This window comes from Gekko japonicus, unplaced genomic scaffold (assembly GCF_001447785.1).
Source record: "Gekko japonicus isolate JY-2015 unplaced genomic scaffold, Gekko_japonicus_V1.1 scaffold1619, whole genome shotgun sequence".
NCBI classification, from domain to species: domain Eukaryota; kingdom Metazoa; phylum Chordata; class Lepidosauria; order Squamata; family Gekkonidae; genus Gekko; species Gekko japonicus.
The window spans coordinates 377,322-399,896 of NW_015175408.1; the positions used below are offsets into that span (position 1 = coordinate 377,322).

Consider the following 22,575-nt stretch of genomic DNA (forward strand, 5'->3'; position numbering starts at 1 on the left):
CCATGCTGGGATTCCATTGCTGGCGAATGGGATGTTGTTAATTTGTGCTCTGGGAGTGTGCAGTTCTCAGGCTGTTAACGTCTGGAGCTTCCTAGATTTACACCCTGTGCAGTTGGCGGAGGCAATTAAATTTCCCAGCAGCCGTGTCCTTTTATGAGATGAAGTCCCTTCTCAGGTTTTGAAATCGACCAAAGAGAGGGAGGCCTCCCAATTTTCACATGCCATCTCTCTAAGGAAAGGGGTGGGGGAATTAAATGGGTCAAGAGTCTTTCCTTCCTCTTCGGTCTGTCATCAGACTTTTTTTTTGTTCCCGACTCCTTTCGGTGCTCCCTCCCTCCCCCAACTCGTGGGTCAATCAAACAGATCTCCAGCACATTCGTAATTGCTAAATAGCAGCCCGGGGGTGGGGGGGCTTGATTTTGTTTAAAGCCATGGTGGGAGGAGAGGAGGTGGCGGATTAGCTCTTTGCACCATTTTCCCAACCTCAGGTTTAGCCTTTGAAGCTGCGGCTTGTGTAGTGGTGTGTTTCCTCCGATGGGGCAAATAGCAGTTTCGGAGTGCATTTGAGGTCATGAAGACAGCAGTGTGGGTGGGGTTAATCCCTTCCTCTTCTTGCACCAGATCTGGGGCTCTGCATGTTTGTCGTTTAGCAATAAAAATGAGTTGAAGGTCCATCCACGGAATGCCTGCCTGTCTCATAGAAATCTGGTTCTGATCTCTGTGTGCGCGGGAGGAAAGCTTCTGAGAGAGAATCCAAATGAAAGATAAAGTTTCTAGCTCTCATGTTTGCTAGTGAAACACTAACAGTCCTTGCAATCTTTATGGCAGATTACTGTGATCAGAGTGTTGATGCTCGCATTGTGGCAGAACACCATATCCAGGGGTCATTTCGTAGAAAAAGAGGTGCAGGAGCTCATTAGCATAACTCATTAGCATAACTTTGCATATGTCACACCCCCTGCCATCACCGGAAGTGTGTCAGAAGGCAACATCCACCGCTCAGGCTCCACTGGACTGTTTCGGATTGCTAGGGGAAGGAGCGTGCAGATCTGTCCTTGCAGAGGACGGAGAGCTTGTACCTGAATAAAACTTGGTCTTAAAGGTGGCACTGGATTGTTTTGGACCGGGGGGGGGGGCTGGGGGGGGCTGGGCAACTTCCCTGGTTGCTTCTTACATTTTCCCTTCCTCATTTGATCCCCACATCAACCCTGTGAGGTTGGGTAAGCTGAGTGTGAGACAGGCTCAAGTTCACCCAGCAAGCTTCCATGGCAGAGTGGAGATTTGAACCTGGTTCTCCCAAATCCTAGTCCAACCTAGGGTTGCCAAGTCAAATCTCCTTACCGGCGGGGGAGCGTCGCCGGGCTCCGGGAGCTCTCCGACGCGCGCGCCGCCAGCACGTCCCGGAAGTGACGCGCGACGTCGATCACGTTGGGGGCGTGGCCCCGATCGTCAGAGGGAAAACCATAGAGCCACGCTGTGCTTCAGGGGGTGGAGTTCCCCCCGGGGCCCGATTCCGTGGCTGCAGAAATCGGGCCTCCAAAGCTGGGGTTTACCTGCCCCCCGCCCCCACTTGGCAGCCCTAGTCCAACCACTACAATATTAGTCCGTGTAGGAGTCTCTCTTGGCACATGATGGGTTTTCAGGTCCCAAAAGTGTTAAAATAGCCTTGGAAAATAGGAGGGACCAAAGGAAAAGTTCTGTAGCATAGCCTGGGGGACTATGTTCTGTAGCATAGCCTGTGGGGAAAGTCTCCCATGTGGTTGTGGCAACCCTGGTCGAAGGGTGAGCGGCCTCCCTAAAAATATGCCAGTCTGCACTGCTTGTCCTGCCAAGCTAGCTCTGCGGGTCAAAACATGAAAACATTTTAGATCTCGCTAAAGCTCAACATCAGTTCTACTAATGATGTGTGTAATTTAGCCTTGCATGCAAAATTTGGAGCTTTTACCATGCGCATTTGGAATTTGGGAGGGGGATAGGGAGGGGCCCAAAGTATACAGGAACAGTTCTGATAGTGCTCCAGACAGTGCCATTGCCAGATCACCTGCCATGGATCCCTTGGTGGGTTAACTTTCTCTCCACCAAAGTATGGCTCTCAAGTTTTATTTATTTTTCTACTTTGCAAGTAAGCACACGTGCAGAGGTAGATGTCTTTTCTTCTTTTTAATCACAGCACAGTGCATTTATAGGTTATTTACAGTAATGTTTTGTATCTTGAGTGAATGCTTTACTAATTATGGTAATAAAAAAGGCAATAAAAGGAACATTTCCCCGTGGAGGAATATATTTGGAGGCCTCGCCCCGTTCACTCGGAAGCGGAGCTCTGATGGAAATCAGTCATCCGCTCAGTGGGGTGAGAAATAAGGCTGTTACGGAATGGGCTGTTTGGGTCGCAGCATGACGTATGGCGCCAGTTCACATTGGAGATTACCTGGATTGGAAGAGGAAGGAAATAAAGACAGAGGTCTGGCCTGAAGCGTGGATTCTGGAGAGCAGTTGGTTAGTGGGGTCAGTTCTCTGGCCAAGCCACTAGGCCTCCTACTGACTGAGTCCAAGCCAAGTCCCCATAAGCAATACTGCTTAGACTCGACTGCTAGCAGTACCAGGCCCAGGAAGTGATGCATACTGAGGAGTAAACAAGAGAGGTCAGTCTAAAGGCTATTTGAAGTAGCTTGGTATACAGCCTGGCTTTCAATCATTTGATCAACTGAAATGAGTTCATACCATCACGTTGACTAGAGGTGCCATTTTCAGGTTCCTAACCAAAGGGATAGATACTCTGAGGTGTGAGGGAGTTTACCATTGAATTAATGAAAGCTACTGCTCCTTGTTCCAAGTTTCTACTTCATCAAATTAGAATATCCCCTATTACAGGCACATAATGATGTCAAAATAGCTTCCAAACCTCACTGGGCCATCTGTCTTATTTCAAATGAGCACTTGTCATGATCTGTGTAGGACTGGGCCTGGGGCCTGGTGCGGCCTGGTCCCAGAAGAGACCTGCATCCCAGTGGAAAGCAGACACAGCCTACAATCCCCACAATGCTTAGTGATGGTTGCAACTAATCAGTGTCCAGGGATTCTTTGAGGTGATTGTTACATACTTTGTGGGCTGTGGAAAACTGTGTTCTTTCCTCTCACAGAGCTAAACTGAAGGGGACTATGTTCTTTTGCTCTTCTGCAATCTTGTCTCACAGAGGGGACAGTCTGGTCTGAGGAGAAAGATCCCTCACTGGGCTCAGAGTAAGTGCAGGCAGGAGGCCTGGTATAAGAGGGCTGTGGGCCTTGAAATAGTAACGTTAAGTGAAATAGGTAATCGCGTTAGATTAGTTTATTTTGCCTTTAAACACTGTTATATATTTTAAAGCACCTTGCCTTGTTTTCCTTGTCCCAGTACTGTTAGACAAGGCCTAAAGCCATCCATTTTTCAGGAATCCTCCTTTTCCCCAGATATCACTAGGCATCTCCAGCATTAACCCTCAGATATGCACACAGTTGTATGAGCCCTTTACTATGTGAAGTGGATCTCCACAGACGAGAGAGGACCTGGGAGCCCCATCTTAGGGTTGCCAATCTCCAGGTGGTAGCTGGAGATGTCCCGGAACTACAGCTGATCTCCAGGTTCCAGAGATCAGTTCCGCTGGAGAAAATGGCCACTTTGGAAGGTGGACTTTCTGGCACTGTACCCTTCTGAGGTCCCTCCCTTCCCCAAACCACACCCTCTCCAGGGTCTACCCCCCAAAAAAAAATCTCCAGGAATTTCCCGACCCAGAGCGAGCAACCCTACTCCTGTATTCTGGTTTGACCTTCCGAAACAGGAGGATAAAGAAGTCTTTCGATTGACTGCAACCTGCTACAATCCAGGAAAGTGAGAAGAGGAGGTCTCTCCTGAGGCCTGGTGGTTTTACTTCTTCTTGGCTTCCTTGATTGTAAGACTAGTCTGTGAGGCAGGATCAGATTTGATTTTATGCACAAACGTAATGGTTCTTTGATGGCCCTTTTACAACTGGGAAAACCACTTCTGGAGGGGGGTGATTAGAAGCAGGAAAACCACAACAGCAAGAAGGGTCCTAAGCAGTTGCCAACCTCCAGCTGGGAGCTGGAGATCTCCTGGAATCACAACAGATCTTCAGACAACATAGATAGCTTTTTTTATTTAAAACATATATTCCACTTCTGGAGAAAATGACTGCTTTGGAAGGTGACCTTTATGACAATGTACCCTACTGAAGCCCTTCCCCTCCCTAAAGCTCTATGTGTTCTGTGTTCACTGACAGTTTTAATTTATCACCATACCAGAGGTTGGAGTGAGGTACCAGGGCAGGCTCCAGAGTAGTATTTTGGTGCCTGTGCTCAGACCTGAATCCTGTCAGATCAGATACTATTACTGCTACTGAATACTTACGTAATGCCACACAGTGTCCTGGGGCTATACATATTTGGGACTGAGAGACCCACACTGTCCTGATGCCAACCGATTGTTCATGCTTGGACATAGGACCTGATGAATTTTTTCTTATTTACCAGGAACTGTTCTGATGAGCTCTTCAGAAGGTCTCATGAACTTCTGGGAAGGAGACAGCTTGGCTGAGAAGTTTCTCCATATAGAGCGGGAGCAGACTGTACGACTGAAAGAGCTCACTTTCCTCGATCCCGTTGAATATGTTTACAACCCACTAGATTACGCCTGGGAACCCCACCAAGACTACGTGCGTAAATACTGCCAGTCATGCAAGAAGGTGCTCTTTCTTGGTATGAACCCGGGGCCTTTTGGTATGGCCCAGACAGGGGTAAGCAGACAAGCCAAGGTGGGGGTGGTTTAACTTGAAGACCAGGTCAAGGATTAATCTGAGGTAGGCTTTAGCCCCAAAGGGTGTCTCTAGTTTGGTGTAGTGGTTAACAGCAGTGGACTCTAATCTGGAGAACCGGGTTTGATTCCCCACTCCTCCTCCACATGAAGCCAGCTGGGTGACCTTGGGCCAGTCACAGTTCTCTCAGATCTCTCTCAGCCCCACCTACCTCACAGGGTGTCTGTTGTGGGGAGAGGAAGGGAAGGTGATTGTAAACTGCTCTGAGATTCCTTCAGGTAGTGAAAGGCAGGGTATAAAAACCCAATTCCAACTGCTCCTCTGTCGTCACTGGATTGCCTACCCTCAGAGGGGAATACCTACTGCAGATCAGCATGCCATCAATGGCTGTGTCTTAGGGTTCCCAGGTCCCCACTTTTTGCCACTGGGGGGCTCCAGGCTTCTTTCCTGGATCTTCTTTCATGTGCCGTGATGATGTCACCCAGAGGTGACATCATTACACCAGGCACATCACAGTTGGACACTCTAGCGTGCGGCCAAAAACTCTATGGTCACCATAGAGTCCACCAAAGAGTCTTTGGTCAAATGCTAGAGTGCACCCCCTGCAATGTGCCCAGCGCGATGACTTCACCACCGCCCCAATCAGGGATGGCAACCCTACTGTGTCCCCTCTCATTCAGCCCCCTTTTGGGGCAACAGTTAGATTCTAGTCCGGTGGCACCTTAGATACCAACAAGAGTTTCAGGGTATAAGCTTTTGAGAGTCAAAGCTCTGATGAAGGGAGTTTTGACTCTTGAAAGCTTATAGCCTGAAAATTAAGACGTTGAACTGCAGGCTAGAAGGTCGGTAGTTCCGCAGTTCGAGATCCGAGTGCCGTGTGACGGAGTGAGCTCCCGTCTCTGGCCCCAGCTCCTGCCAACCTAGCAGTTTGAAAGCAAGAAATTGCAAGTAGATAAATAGGTACATATGACAGTGTTATAGATGCAACAAACATGAAATTGAGCCAACTTCAGAGGACGGCGAAAGACAGGAAGGCCTGGCGTGATCTGGTCCATGGGGTCGCAAAAAGTCGGACTCGACTGTGCGACTGAATAACAACAACAAAATAGGTACCGCTTCAGTGGGAAGGTAACAGCGTACCGTGTGCCTCGAGCATTGGTCATGCCGGCCACATGACCACGGAAATGTCTTCGGACAGCGCTGGCTCTTCGGCTTGGAAACGGAGATGAGCACCGCAACCCTAGAGTTGGATTCAACTGGCTTTCGAGTAACCTTTACCTTTAAGGTGCTACTGGACGCAAATCTAACTGTTCTAGGTACTGCAGACCAACATGGATATCCTCTGAAACTTTCAGGGGAAGTAATTCTGCTTTTTTTTTTGCATCAGGAATCAATGGATTATCCACTCTCAGAAGAAGTCCCCTGTAATGAAGGTCTGCATGAGTCTCTGCTTAGGCATGCCTTCTTGCAGCCTGGAGATATACTCCCGCTCAGCATGAGTCCATGTACTCATGGAGGCAAGATCAGAGCAATAGGGAATTTCCGAACTACACACGTTAGTTTAAACAAGAAAAATATTCTGAGGCCAGGTGGGGTGGGACGGGGTGGTTGTCCGAATGAAGTGTCCGTCTGGTTTTGATTTAGAACACTAGTGGGTTTCCTTTACCAGCAGTTTGGGAAATACTGCTGTGTGCATTCTGTGCCTTCACCAACTGTAGCGTAGCACCTGCTGGGCTAATTTGGAAAAAAGGATGCAAATGAGGCCAGCCACAGAATAAAAATTGCAGTGGATTTCTACCTTGTTTCTGATGGGGCCTCTGGTGCCGATCAGATTCCCCATTCCTGAAAGTTACCTGCCAACACTCATATCGTGATGATGAGTGGTAAGGAAGGAGTCTCCAACAACGGCAGTTTTTAATGTGCCAGGGAACTTCACAGTCCCAGTCTGCATGAATTCCTGAACTGGAGAACTCCATTATCTCTCTGGCTTCCTGCATACGCCTCCCGGGTGGCATCGGTGTTCCGTGTCTTCTCCTGTTTGTAGCTGAGTCAGCACCCAGACAGATAGCTCACTTTCGGGCTTTGATGCCCTGCCAGGAAAGGAAAGGAAAGGAGGGGGGAAACAAATCATGCGGTGAGGATCTTGCCAAGATAATTTGAAGATGAGCTTTAAACGTGTGGGTGTATATGTGTAAACTGACTGATTTCCCCTGGATGCCGGTAGTATTTCTGCTTTATGGGCTACCTAGACAAAATACTGTTCAAGGCCTCTAGAGAGTCGGCTTTCGCTTAAGCTGTGATAGTGCAGGAATTAGGCTCCGTGTTTCAGTAAAACAGCTTCTGTTCACTGGGGAGTGTCCATATTTATAGATATAAACTGAGAGCCAGCGTGGTGTAGTGGTTAAGAGCGGCGGACTCTAATCTGAAGAACCGGGTTTGATTCCTCACTCCTCCACATGAAGCCTGGGTGACCTTGGGCCAGTTAAACGGATAAAAGGAAGTACTTCTTCACCCAAAGAGTGATTAACACATGGAATTCACTGCCACAGGAAGTGGTGACAGCTACAAGCATGGACGGCTTCAAAGGGGAATTAGATAAGCGTATGGAGCAGAGGTCCATCAGTGGCTATTAGCCACAAGGTATAGATAGGGGCTCTGGGGCAAGTGATGCTCTGTCTTCTTGGTGCTTGGGGGGGCCAACAGTGGGAGGGCTTCTAAATGTCCTGGCCCCACTGGTGGACCTCCTGATGGCACCTGGTATTTTTGGCCACTGTGAGACACAGAGTGTTGGACTGGATGGGCCTTTGGCCTGATCCAACATTGGCGTCTCTTATGTTCTTATGTTATGTTCTAGTTCTCTCAGAACTCTCTCAGTCCCAACTGCCTCATAAGGTGCCTGTTGTGGAGAGGGGAAGGGAATGTGATTGTAAGCCAATTTGAGGATCCTTAAGGGAGAGAAAAGCAAGGTATAAAAACCAACTCTCCCCTTCCTCTCCCCACAACAAGCACCTTCTGAGGTAGATGGGGCTGAGAGAGTTCTGAGAGAACTGTGACTGGCCTAAGGTCACCCAGCAGGCTTCATGTGGAGAAGAGGGGAATCCAACCCAGTTCTCTAGATTAGAATCTGCTGGCTCTAATTGTAGCTCGTTGAACGAGGGGCAAAGGATCTCTGACTAAGAATTCTCAGCATCCTCACCAAACTCTAAGTCCAGTGATTCTTTGAGGGGTGGAATGATTGCTAAACAGGTGTGAACCCTATTTAAATGTTTACTGTAGATAGTATTTCTTTGGGGCTCCAGTGTGACAGTGCTGGGATTAGTTTAACTGCGGGAATCCCAACCCTGGTGCCGCTATACTAGATGTACAAGTCCTTCCAACAGTGCTGGATTCCCATGTCATGGTGGTTGTTCCCCCACAGGTTCCCTTTGGAGAGGTGCAGCTGGTCCGAGACTGGCTTCAGGTACGTGGACAGGTGTCTCGGCCAGCACGTGAGCACCCAAAAAGACCAATCCGGGGCCTGGAGTGCCCCCAGACGGAGGTGAGCGGTGCCCGCTTCTGGGGCTTCTTCCGTTCCGTGTGCGCCAGCCCCGAGGTGTTCTTCCGCCACTGCTTTGTCCACAACCATTGCCCGCTGCTCTTCATCAGCCAGAGCGGCCGCAACCTGACCCCGGCTGACTTGCCAGCTGCTCAGCGGGAACGGCTCATGCAGGTCTGCGACGATGCCTTGTGCGAGGCTGTAAAGTTATTGGGTGTCGCTGTGGTGATTGGCGTGGGACGCTTTGCCGAGCAGCGTGCCCGCAAAGCCCTCTCGGCCGCTGGCATTCCAGTGCGAGTAGAGGGGGTGATGCATCCCTCACCTCGCAACCCCCAAGCGAATAAGGGTTGGGACGCCATCGTCAGAGCAAGGCTGGAGGAACTAGGTGTGATGAGCCTTGTTGCAGACTGATCCATTGGTGGACTCGAGATCCAAAAAAGAACTGAACTCTGGATGTCCCCTGCAACTTTGGACACATTTCCAATGGAATTACCATTGGCTTGGGTGAGGACTTACAAGCCAACCGTTGACACTACTGCCAGTTTTTTTTTTAACTTCTGTTGACACTACAACTTTTTTGTATTTCTGAGATCCACTCGTTCAGATCCTTCTGGATCCCATAGCTGAACCTTCTTAAGGATTTGGGTTCTCAACCCATCTCTATGTATTTTGGTGCTAAAACTTGTTACAGGTGACTTTCAGGCCTCTTTGAGTAGTGCCCCCTTGATACCAATGGCTTCCAATGGATTCTCCATGACCTAATTCACAGTAGCTAAGCAAAATTGGGGAATGGCATTTGACCAGGCTTCTTGCTGTATCCTTATTGCCTTGGGGCTGAGTTCAGTTAAGCCATTGGCAAGGTGGACCTTAATGGCTTTAAGCAGTTGCATGAGAATTGTTTATCTATTGCCTTCCCGTTTTGCTCCAGGAATGCACGACACCAGAAAAAGTCAATGTGAATTAGCCGCTACACTGTTGCAGTGAAGCCTGAATTGGTCCTTGAGGTGTGTGCACACTAACCATGTTCTGACTAGGAGAAAAAGCTTACCTCTTCTAGTGCTTTCCTAATTTGATCTTTGCTGCTAACCCCTCACACTTGGTCACCAGATCTCTGACCAAGGCAGGTGGATCAAAGGTAATCTGCTGTCCTTGAGAAACACCCATAAGACCCTTCATTTCCACATTCACTTCTGAAGAACAGCAACTTGTTCGCAATGCACTCAGGAAGAATGCTTTAGGATGGAGAACAGCTTGCCTTTGATGCAGCTGAGCTGTCCTTCTCAAACTTGGCAGGATGTATGGTCAGGCTGAGGAGCATTGCAGGAGAAAGCCAGTTCTTCTTTAATGAAGAGTTTCTACTGCAACCAACCCAGTCATGGAGCACTAAACAGAGATTGCATTCAGGACTCCTAGATTTGCCCTGGAAAACAAGCTATTACGTATAAATGCACCTTTGTTCTCCCAATTGTGGAGCAGCTGTGGAGTAAATGCTGGATCTTGTCGCCATGACCCATGGCAGGGTCCGTTGTTTCTGACACTAAGGGCCAGTGTGTGCAGAATGGCTGTGTTCAGAATGTGGGATGTGGAGTGAATCCATGCAGCCTGGACTATATTCTTAAGCAGTTCATTCTGGCCTACACTGGCCATGCTGTTGCTGAATCAACTTTTGGCAGCTTTCTGGTAGTATGGGAGCTGCTGGTGGAACTGAAAATTCGGCATGCACAGCTGCTTTTGACTGCCGGTGTGGTCATGTGAACTGGCTTTAACTCCGAACAGAATGGGATTGTTCCCATGTGGCTCCAAGAAGCCAAAATAGATATATTCCTTGGCTGTCTTTGTGTGATACTTTCAGTTGCCCTGGCATTCTGTGCTCAAGAGCATCTGCAGATGTCAGCAACTGGCTTCTGATGGGAGAGCTATGAGTTGTTGGGCCAGATGTGAACACATATTTACTTCTTTGGAAGTAAGTCTTCTTAAGCAATTTGGGGGTTTCTTTATTAGGAAGCAGGACGATGCACCCTGCAACATACCTGGACTTTGAAAGGTAGGGATTATCATCTTGTCCTGAATCAACTTTGTTTAAAATCTGTGCTGCAAAGTTTTGTGGCAGGTTTCCTTTGATGGATTTTAGAGCAACAGTTAAGTAGCAATATGATCTTGCAGAGCCAGGGTTGGTTATTTGTAGTCTAGTTCCGGGGGGGGGGCACCGTAGTTCAGGTACTGAGGATCCTACTGGATTCCAAATCCTTGCACCTCCAGTTAAAAGGATCTTGGCTTAGAAGGAATGATAACAGCCCTGCTTTCCTATAACCCAAGCCTGTCCCAATCATACGTAAAGCAGGAGGAGGATTTTTAAAGCAGAAGGGATACATGGCTTTGTGCGTGCACCCACATACACGTGCATGCTAAATCTCTTCCTCTGCTTGGGGTTTACCTCCTCTTGGTTTGTCACCCCAGATGCTTTTCTTCAGTACAGGTTGCAGAAAAGTGGCAGGTTTGGGAAAGGTTCATTTCTCCTCTCTCAGGCATCCCTTGTCCTCTAAAACATTCCATGTTATACACTAGGGGTTGGCATTGTTTTGTAACCAAACAGCCAGCCTTGGTCAAAATTCAGAGCTAGAGGGCAATGAAGAGCCGGCATGAGAAAGCCAACTTGCATAACTGATGCTGTACAAATTTTTGAGTCCAGTAGCACCATTAAGACCAACAAAGGTTTATTCAAGGTATGAGCTTTTGTGTGCATGCACATGAAAGCCCATACCTTGATTAAACATTTGTTGGTCTTAATGGTGCTACAGGTATCTGAAGAAGTGTGCATGCACACAAAAGCTGATACCTTGAATAAACCTTTGTTGGTCTTAAAGGTACTACTGGACTGCAAATTTGTTCTTCTACTTCAGTCCAACACGGCTGCCCACCTGATACTATACAGTTTAACATCACTGATCATTGACATGTTGGTTAATATTTGGCAAAAGTTTCTGCAGCCAAAAACACTGCTTCCTTTATTAGGAATTGTCACATGTGAGGTCTCTGAATCAGTAGTAAATATACGAAGGAGTACCCAGTGTGATTGTTTTAGAGCAGTGGTATAAATCTGCCCATGGTTTGCCCTCGGATGGCTGGTAACCATTCAACTCTATCGTTTCCTTTTCTGTAAAACATCTCTTAAAAAACCATTTAGTCCCATAAAAATCTTTTCCCTGCCACTCCCTTCACATACTGGTTATTCTAGCATCTCCGTTACCCCTACAATGTACATTCACTCTTAAAGATTTCATTTTCTGTTTTTTTCAAAGAGCCACATTTGGTTGTATAGAGAATCACATTAAGCTTTAGAGCCATAGGTTGTGCACCTCTGTTACACATGATTGAGGCAGAGACGGACTTAGAGAAATCAGTCTGCTGCTGTTACCTTTGGTTTGCTCCTTAGGTAGCAAGGTTAGGAACAGATTCCACCTGAGAACTTTCGACTGTCACTCACAGAACTGGGTGAGTGGACCAATGATCTGATCCAGTTTAAGGTAGAGTCCCATGTTCCGGGGTGTTCTTCATCCAAGGCAAGCAACTTGAAAATTATTTTTTATTTTTAGAGAATTGAATTGCAAAGTTCCTTAAAAATACATATGATAGAAATAGTAAACAACGTAGGGAGTAACATCAGGAAAACAGAGACATCTGAAACATTCAAAGTCAGAGACAAAAAACTGTAAGCCAAGCCAAACAATGAAAAATATAAATTCAGGATACAAGTCTAAAACTAGTATGTTCTCGCAATAAGGCAAACTTCTTTTTAATGGAACTACCATTCTTCAATTATTTTGGTTCTTTCCTTAACTGGGCAAAGAAGACACTTTACAGCAGTCTTTCCACTTTGTTTCTGATTTTTCGCACTTCTGATTGAAACCGCTGCAGCTCTTCTAGGTATCGGAACTTGTGGCTCACTCGGAGTTTTAAATCCCCCATGGCTGTGCTAGCCTGTTGTAGCAAAAAAACCCAAACATTTTGTTGTACCTGAGAAATGGATAGTTTTAACAGTGCGTACTCTTTTGTGGACTAGAAGGCAGCTCTAGTCTACAAATGTTTATGCCGTAATAAATCCGTTGGTCTTTAAGGTACCACAAGACTCCCATTCTGTTTTTACAATGTTCAAGTGACAGTTCTTATTTGAAATCAATGTCTGCATCTTCTATAGTATTGATGGATTTTGTTCATTTTTTCGAATCCGTTTTCGCTGTGGTGTCTTGGCTGTGACATTCCGCGTTTCATATGATGGGATAAAGAAAATACCAATGGCTTTTAATGCTGAGTAATAATGTAATAAAAAACATAAGCTTGCACACACTGCAGAGAAACGATGCCCGCGCTTCAATATCCGCAGGAATGTACCTGTATATTGAAGGCTTGGTAAAATGTGCATTTATTAAAGATAATCAGATTTTTGATGTACCTTTTTGATAAATGTTATTCCAGATATACAATAAATGTTTGAGAAGGGATTGCCCCCTGCTGGTTTTTTTAGTGGTGTTAATGGGCAGAGATCACACTTTTCATCTTGTAGCTAAATTGCCTTGCTGGTGTTGGATGCTGGAGGCAGAAGTGATAGAAACGATAGTAGTGAGCTTGGAAGGAAGATTGCCATGTGGTGAAAATCACTGGTGAAATTTTACCGCCTTGGTCCGTAGTCCCAAAGACAGGATGCAGATCTAGAAAACATAGGCAGAACCACGTTGGATCAAACCAATGGTCTATCTGGTCCAACATTCTCTTTCACAAAGTGACCAGTCAGATCCCTTCAAAAGGCCTAAAAAACAGCACAGAGGCCAAATTCTCCCCCCCCACACTGTTATTTAGAGAGTTACTGCTTCTAGATATGGAGGTTCCATTTAGTCATCCTGGCTGACAGCCATTAGTGGAGAGGTTCTCCATGCATTTGTTTTAATCCCCATTTAATGCCAGTGCAATAAAATCCAGCAGAGCTGTTTTTGCGGCTCATGGGCGCACATTTGTTAACACAGTGCGTTCCATTAGTCTGAGGTGTTGCAGGTCTTGGTGGGGTTGATGGTTGCATTTGTAGTGCGATCACTGCCTTAGGCCCAGTGTTTCTGCTGGTGGAAATGGTTGTCTGGGAAGTCGTCTGGTGGATTGTGGGACCTGTAGGTACAAAAATCATATTGGATGGGAGCTGTAGTAAGGACGGGAACTGGGCAGGATGGAGTGAAAAATCTGGCTGGATCCAACCCTGTATCTCACCTTAGGCCATTTTGTAAGCAGCACAGCACCTGCGCAGCCACTGCCCATCTAGGAAGCGAGGAGGAGGTGGCCAGATTCTGCAGTACCTGGATAAGTGAGAAAACAGTTCACAAAGACTTTTTCTCCTAGACACTTGGTGTATGCTGAGAAGCATCCAACCCTAAATAAGCACGTCCCAAAGTTGGCAGCCCTAGAAGCATGAAGAAAGGACAGCTTCCAGGTACCTCCACCTGCATGCAAGACAGTAGCCCATTTATCTAGTGGTTAGTTCTGGGCCCAACATTTTTTCGTAATTGACTAAATATGGTGCCAAATATTTCAGTGCTCTTTTGAAGAAGGGAGGTAACAGTCAATTCTGTCTTCCTGCCTGGCCTGTCTTAATGTACAACCTAAGATTTGTAACTTCCTCGTGCGCAGAGGTGTAGGAAGTGTCAGGATGCCCTCCTGTTCCTCCAGTGCCTTTGAAGTCCTTGTCACGAGAGACATATGTCAGATATCCTGCACCCTCTTCCAGTTTAGGGGTATAAACATCTCTCCACTTCAATCCTGCATCTTAAAGATGTAAAGTCTCTGATAAGGCAGTGCGGAGACCCACCGTGCTTGCCGGCCTGAAGTTCTAAGTCCTGTCAGAGGTGGTGACGGATGGTGCCGAGCGGAGTGGCCGAAAAGTGAGAGGTGCTCTCTTGTAACTAAATCCACAGCAGCTGTCGCCATAGCCGCTTATTGGCTTTGCTCCACTTTGGGAGGCCTGGGGAGACCCAGCTGCAAGGAGCCTTCCTACTAGCAGGGGAGGCTTGAGTCCTGGACAGCAAGACCCTCCTGGGAGCCTAGCAAGATCCACCTTGCTGTAATTGATTTGGGGAGGAAAACAAGAGTATGGATTTTGATTTAGAACTTGAGGCTGTTCCCATGGAATCTTCAGAACCAGGGCTTGTATTGAATTCTTTTTTTGGAAACGGTTAGTTTATAGTCCTCTTGATTTAGAAGAAAGAAAAACCACCCTGAGAATTGAGGAGATAAAACCCTGACTATCATAGCAACGGTGTGAACAGTGTTTTTGTTTTGACAAATACCGCACTCCTTTTCTTTATTGCTGGGCTTGGTGGAAAGAAGCTACTTTTAGACTGTGCTCTCCCTCTGTATTGGAAAAGTAGCCTAGAGAATGGTCAGTCCTTTCTGATCTTGGCTGTCCCAAACTTGGCTCTACATGGGTTTAGATCAAGGTATATGAAATAAGAATGTTTTCTCAACAAGCCTCCTCCTCCTTCTACTTACTACCACCACTATCATCTTCATCCACTCAGGGTCTTTTTAAAAATCAGGAACATCTTCTCAGATAGACCTCGTAGATAACGTTTGTTGAATTAAGGACATTTTTATCCAGTGGTTCTTCCAGAAGTTCAACAAGCTGTTACAATAAAAAATAGTATGTCAGTAAAATTGTTTTTGTTTTTCAATTCCATATGTAATGCTTAGGTATTTGGGTCATCTGGTCTGGCTTCTGCCCAGTTTTTAGCAGTCGATGTTCCTGGACTGGTAGCCAATCGGTCCCAATAAAGCATGTCCAATTGGTCTGGATGTTGGATCCTAGGGTTGCGTAAGTGGAGCCCCTCTATGACTCATTCCCCACTTTCCCACAGCAGTCCTCTGTGACCTCCCCAAGAAGACATTGCCAGGGGTCATGGGCAATGTTCCCTGTAAGCCATGGAGTCTTGTGAGCAAAAATTCTACTTTGTGAGCTACTGGCATTAAAGTTGTGAGTGAGTGGTTTGGCTACTGCATAAATTAGTTTGCTCTGGAGCCATCCTTCCTGAGCCAAGACAAAAATCTGTGAGCCGGAGGCTAAAAAACTGTGAGCTAGCTCACACTAACTCAGCTTAGAGGGAACACTGGTCATGGGATCCCTGTGGGCAAAAGCTGCTGGGAACATGGGCTACAGGGAAGAGGGGGAACTGGTGAGATTTTGCTGCAGTTTCAAAGAACTCTGCCTTCTCTCTGCAGCCCCCTTGTTGTGCTCAGTGGGTTTTTGTTTTTTCCCCTCCAGCAATGCCCATTTCAGAGCTCACAGAGGCTGCTGTAGAAAGGGAAGGCAGAGAAGCAAGGTAGGCATAAACTTGTTTTGAATAAAGATTTCAAAATACCATCTGAACAGGAGAGTCTTCTGCACGTTGTATCCTGAACCTCTTTTGCAGTGGATCTCTCTTTGCACATTAAATGTTATGCAGCTGGTGTTGAGGTTAGCATGAGGCATGGGACCTTGTGGATCCTGATTGACCTCTCAGTGGCTCTTAATACCATTGCCTGTGGCATCTTTCTGGGCTGCCTGTCTAGCTAAGGAACAGAAGGCAGCATGCCCTGGTGATGGTCCTAGGTGATATGTAGGTTTCCAGAAGATGGTGCTGGAGAACCTTTGTTGTACTCCATCTCATTTATTCACAGGAGGGCTGCAAGAGTCTATTCTGTCCCCCATGGTCCACATGAAAGCATTGATGAGTCCATAGGCAAGTAGCACCCAGTTCTGTTTCTTTTCTTCCTGATCTGGATGAGACAATAAACCCATGATGATGTCTTCTACTGCGTCAGACCCTGAGTCTGTCAAGGTCAGTGTCTTCTGCTCAGACTGGCAGGAGTTCTCCGGGGTCTCTAGTGGAGAACTTTCATATCACCTGCTACCTGATCCTGTTAAACTGAGATGCCAGTGATTAAACCTGAGACCTTCTGCATGTAAAGCAGATGCTCTACTACTGAGCCACAGCCTCACCCCCAAAAGAGTTGGTAGTGGGCTAGATAAATTAAATCAGGAGAAAATGGAGATGTTATGAGCGAAAAGTTTGCCTGGTGAGAGAGTTGGTGTTCAGTGTTCCGATCCTCTCCTAAAGTGCAGGTTTCTTGCTTGGGGAGTTGGTCTAAATTCAGCTCTGCGTATTGATAGTATCTGACGAAGGGAGCTTTGACTCTTGAAAGCTTATCCCCTGGAAATCTTTTTGGTCTTTTAATGTGCTACTGGATTCAAATCTTGCTCTTCAGCTGGCATCCGTAGCTGAAATCTTCTCTTGGTGAGCCATCTGCACCCTTTCCTGGAAAAAGATGACTTTGTCATAGTGATCCATGTTGGGCTACTCTAATGCATTATATACAGTTCTTCCCATGAAGACCTTTTGGGGGGCTACTCTGTTTAACGCTTTAGATACAACCAAGTGTCTTCTGCCGTGTGCTACTGGATTCAAATCTGGCATCTGTAGCTGAAATCTTCTCTTGGTGAGCCATCTGCACCCTTTCCTGGAAAAAGATGACTTTGTCATAGTGATCCATGTTGGGCTACTCTAATGCATCATATACAGTTCTTCCCATGAAGACCTTTTGGGGGGCTACTATCCAAGCCCCCACTAGGGGTTGCCAGAAGTCAACCATGACTTCCAGGTGAGCACACAAAACACACACACACTCCATATATCCGTCCGTCCGTCTGTCTAAATGGGGGAGCACAGTGCTCCCGAGCTACCTCGCTGAAGAGAGGCCACCCAGTTTTGTTTACGACTGAGAGGGAGGATCATCCGGCACTCTCCGAACCTTTACCAGGAACACTCCTTCAAGCTCCTGTAATGTGATCTGTGCAGACACAAACCCAGAATCTTTGTGATTATTGTAAGCCAGCATGAACTTTGAGGGAAGGTGGGATGTAAATGCTTTAATGAATAAATATAAATAAATCTCTCTACACACATGCACGTGCCTTGTCGTTATTCCAAATGATAACATGATGATTATTTTGTCATTACGAGATTGTTGGCTTCCCAGTTCGTATTTGGTTTAGGATAAGTTCATGCATTAATTCTTGTCTGACTGCCTACAGGAATGTAGTCTAGTCAGGTGAGCAATTTGGCTGTTACCCAAGAAGAGATATTTTAGTTTATTTACATCATTTATAGTTTGCCTTTTTCACTGTGACTCAAAGCCGATTGTATAATTAGGCAATGGAATCAGAGCAATAGAATGCTTATGATCAACAGTGCAATAAATCAGGATTACACTGTATCAGTTGCATGGGCAATCAGTTAATTAACCCGTTAAATCTGCATATATTTCCATACAGATAGTATTTTTTTCATAGGCATTCTAGTTAAAGATGCCTTGTAGTGGGCTCTGATGGTCAGGAGGTACATGCTGAAATAATATTGTTCGTGACAGCTGGTGGCTTCTAGACCTGTTGGAAGCACTGGCATAGGGCTAGAGAGAAACTGTGTGAATTTTAAGCAAGTGAATGAGATTTGCTGCTGGCTGGCCAGAAAGGGAAGTGAGGGGGAGTTAGGTTTGCTTTTGGAATAACCGGTGCTATCTTAATGTCTACTCTGCCTCTGTGGTGTGGTGGTTACGAGCAGCAGACGCTAATCTGGGGAACCGGGTTTGATTCCCTACTCCTCCTCCGTGTGAAGCCTGCTGGGTGACCTTGGGCTAGTCACAGTTCTCCCAGAACTCTCTCAGCCCCACCTACCTCACAAGGTGCCTGTGGTGTGGAGAGGAAGGGAAGGCAATAGTAGTAAGCCTAGGGTTGCCAGGTTCCTCCTAGAAACCAGTATGGGATGGGGGGGGGACGGACTTACCAGGGGAAAGAGAAAGGCCCAGTCCACGTAGGAAGTGATGTCATCATGCCAAGAACTTCTGGGCAATGCTCTGGTATTTGGGCAAGATCTCTGGTAAAACTGGCTTCTACCGTACAGTTTTTGCACAAACACCAGTGTCACCTGGAAGTTTGCTGGTGCGATGATGTCACTTCCCATGCGATGCAAAAATAAATCCACAAGAACTGTGCACAGTGCACTCAATATTTCTTTAACAAAAATCGTGAAGTTATGAATATGAAAGTACAAAAGTAATAATAATACATTCAAGTTATAGATTCAGGTACATAAAGATAGAAGGTGACAACAACGGGACGGTAGTCTCCGGAATGCAGACAGATTAAAGCTTATGTCTGAGAGATGTTCTCCTCCATTATTTGTGCAAGGCAATAGGTGAAACTGTTATCAAATTCCATGTGAATTGGGCAGCTTTTCCATTGAAGTGCAATTTTTCATGCATTATCAAACTATTGGTTAGAAGAAGACGTCTGTCGAAACGGCACTGCATTATTATTACTTTTGTACTTTCATATTCATAACTTCACAATTTTTGTTAAAGAAATCGCTTCTACCGTACAGTTTTTGCACAAATACCAGTGTCACCCGGAAGTTGCTGGTGTGATGGTGTCACTTCCCATGCGATGCCAGCAACATGGCAGAGTCCTTTCTCTTTCTACTGGTAAGTCCCCCTGGCAGCCAGCTGACGGGCGGCTGGAGGGCAGGGCTTGGTGGCAGGGGACCCTCAGCTCCACCAGGGGGGTCTGGCAACCCTATGTAAGCCACTGTGAGACTCCTTAGAGTAGAGACAAACGGTATAAGAACCAACTCTTCTACTCGAGTGTCCTCTGCTCTTCCATGCTCAACTTGTACAGCTGTAAGAATATAGTATAAAACAGCATGAAGCCACCAGTATTTGGTCCTTACAAACAGACTGACCTTCTGGAGCTTCCTAGAAAGCAGCAGCCCAGTCTGGATTAATTCTGCTGGATGCTCCCCTGTATCCCAAGGGTCTTCTCTTCCCCTGTGTCTGTCATTACCTTATCCCTTATTTCCCTTCCCCTCCACCTGCCCCACATAGCTTTTGATCGAGACATTAACTTGAAACTTGAGATTTCACTCTGGAAGGAACAGATGGAAACAAGGGCTGGAGGGGAAGCCACAGGACTGCAGACAGGGGGTGGGTGGGGTGAGAATCAAAGGGATTCGCTACCTCTTGCATCAGAGATCAGTTGTATCGGATTGTCTGCCGTTCCCAGCATCTGGTGGGAATTGCCTTTTCTGGATCAGACAAGCTGAGTGGGTAAATGGCAACAAGGGCTGGAGGGATCCACTTTTTTGACCCAGCCACCAAAATCCAGAGACTTAATTTTGAGTCTGGGGTCTACAACACTGCAAAAAGGACAAAACAGGGAGCAACGTTATTTCTAGTAGAGATTTGGGGGAGACCTCCGACAGTGGTCACAGCCTTGTCAGACATGGGATGGGACCTTCCTTTAGTTTTCCATCATACACCTCTTTCTCCCCCGCCTCTCTTTCCTTCCTTCTCTTTCAAAAACAAACTGCCTACCATACTTGGGTCACAAGTCAATCACAGTCATCATGAGTGAACTATTGGGAGGCCAGTGCTTTGGAATATGTAGATTCCTAAGAAAGAAATAATGGAATTCCCTGCCAGAAGATGCCCAAAATGATTGGACTTCTGGAAGTGCTAGAGAACCTTCTGTTTTAGGAAGTATTTCAGAGCTATGGCAGCTGCTACTGGTGGTTTTATTAGTCTTCCTACTTCTAGAGTTCTATTGCTTGATCCTGTGAGGAATCTCTGGCAGGGGGAATCCTACGCCTGCTTCCCCAAACCCCCTTTTTGCAGCTTGTAAACAGCCTAATTTCTCCCTCTCCTTCTGCCCCCTTAAGATGACACCTGGCTGCCCTCAACATTCTGTCTTTTCTGGAGCATATTTAGTCCTCATCAGATCAGTTCCTTTTAGTTAATTTATGAAGTCATATTTTCCTGTACATCAGAGAACTCCCCTGACTCCTGAGTATGTAGAAACTCCTATCTTGTCTGTTCGTGGCCCTGCTGTTCTGCTTCAGCCAGCTTACTATTAAATAATGTGATGTTGTTGAACTTCAGAGTTTCACAGGTGAATTTGTAAACCACCAAGATGCAAGAGAAAGCAAGAGAGTACCAGAAAAACATCTACTTCTGCTTCATTGACTATGCTAAAGCCTTTGATTGTGTGGATCACAACAAACTATGGCAGGTCCTTAAAGAGATGGGAGTACCAGACCACCTCACATGTCTCTTGAGAAACCTGTATAAGGGTCAAGAAGCAACAGTTAGAACCGGATATGGAACAACTGATTGGTTTAGCATAGGAAAAGGAGTACGACAAGGATGTATATTGTCACCTTGCTTATTTAATATATATGCAGAGTACATCATGCAAAATGCTGTCCTGGATGAATCACAAGCGGGAATTAAGATTGCTGGGGAAAAGATCAACAACCTCAGATATGCAGACGATGCCACTCTAATGGCAGAAAGTGAAGAGGACCTAAAGAGCCTCTTGCTCAAAAAGGAGAGCGCAAAAGTGGGCTTGAACCTCAACATCAAAAAAACTAAGATCATGGCATCCTTCCCCATAACTCCTTGGCAAATAGAAGGGGAAGTCGTGGACCATTCAGGTGAGGGTGAACAGGGACACAGAATGGTAGTAATATGGCTCCTTGAGAAACAATAGCAAGGGCCGCTGAGAGGAGGAGGATAGCCTGGTGTCACTCAAGTCATCAGCATAGTCAGGCCAGGCATAGAACTGATGGCCTTGTGCTGCCCCAATCCTTTGTGCTCAGAACTTAGTTGAGAACGAGCAACCTGGAGTGAAGTAGGTCAATGCCAACTATAAAAGTCAGTGTGACTCCCACCACATGGGTGGGTCCTGGGCTGAAGCCCCATGGATCTAGGAGCAAATAGGTCTGGTGGTGGATCCACGGCAAAACATCTTGGTGAAGTCCAAGGGCAGAGCTAGGGAAAGACCCCATCAGTTTGAGGCTGAACCAGAGTGGAGCACAGCACTTTGGAGTGGGAGTGGGGGTAGAAAACAGCACTTTAATGTCAGTGTGAGGCAGATCTCTGTGGTCTGGACTAGGCCTGGAGCAAACGATGTCTATTCCCACAAGGCTGTAGCTTAAAAAAAAAAAGAATGGGGGAAAATATAGCCTCATCCGTTGCTTTTCTGGCAAGCTGTCTGAAAGCAATATAAAGCCAATTGCCCAAGAGGTTTCTGGTTGTTTAGCAGCCTTGGTTGCTACAGAGGCCAAAACGAGATGAGCTCAGTGTTTATGTTAAAGTTCCCCATCACAATGTCCTTGTGACCTCAGAGTTACCTGTTGATGACTGCCTTGGCAAAATTGAGTTGAGGGTGTCTGCTGTCCAGTGGCTGTGTCAGGACCAGTCAGTTGAAATTTCGTGAGTGGGCCACAGAAGACTGGACAGTCAAAGAGGCCATGTGGTTCTTTTTTGCCTAGATAGTCCTTTGGTTCTCATTGTCTGTGCCTAGCTACAAATGCCTTCAGGTAAGTGCTTAGTTTCGGCCTTCTTGGCTCACTGCCAAAGTCTCTTGACTCCCCTACCTCTACTCTGCCATTCACACATTTAGACCCATTGGATAAATACATTGGAACAATTCTTGGTTTTGGACAGCCCCTTTCTGCATGATGCTTTGAGCCCTGGGCCAACAGTTCTTGGAGCTTTCATAGTAATGCTGGCCCTTTGTGTGGGCACTCAAATTTAACCCGGACTTTGTGGCCTGAGGGCCATTGCTGCCAAGCAAATAAATACACCAGTGGAAGCCCAGTCTATCCTGGACCCCTGTCACAGGTATTTTTAAAATTTTAGTTTCTGTTATTTATAGACTACCTTTCTCACTGGGACTCAAGGCAGATTATACAGAGTGAGTCAATAAACAACAGGATGGGACATTCAGTAAACAATTTAAATGGGATTTGGGTTGTGGAACCAACCAAAAAAATATAAGAACAGGACTGAAGCAAAGCATAAGGGTTAACATGACACATTAAATGAAGCAAAACTATAGAGTAGGATCCAACTCAGGGGTCATTTGGTAGAAAAAGAGGTGCAGGAGCTCATTAGCATAACTCATTAGGATAACTTATTTGCATATGCCACCCCCCCCTGACATCACCAGAAGTGTGTCAAAAGGCAACACCCACTGCAATTTAGTTGGTTGCTTTTTGCTCCTCATGACCTGGGGCTGCTGGGAGCAGGGGGCGGGGCTTGTTGCATGTGCCCGCCCCCTGGACTCTTTACTGCTGGAGCTCCGCTCCTGCAGGAAATGACCCCTGA

The 22,575-nt window shown here is 46.5% G+C and overlaps 1 protein-coding gene across 1 annotated transcript in view; it reads left to right on the plus strand.

The window, feature by feature from the left end:
• SMUG1 (single-strand-selective monofunctional uracil-DNA glycosylase 1) overlaps nucleotides 1-8,751 on the plus strand; it is a 15,201-nt gene extending 6,450 nt beyond the window's left edge. Inside the window, exons 2-3 of the mRNA XM_015425728.1 lie at nucleotides 4,525-4,787; nucleotides 8,224-8,751. Coding sequence (XP_015281214.1) covers nucleotides 4,525-4,787; nucleotides 8,224-8,751 — 791 coding nt within the window. The remainder of the gene's footprint in view (nucleotides 1-4,524; nucleotides 4,788-8,223) is intronic.
• Nucleotides 8,752-22,575: the final 13,824 nt, after the last annotated feature.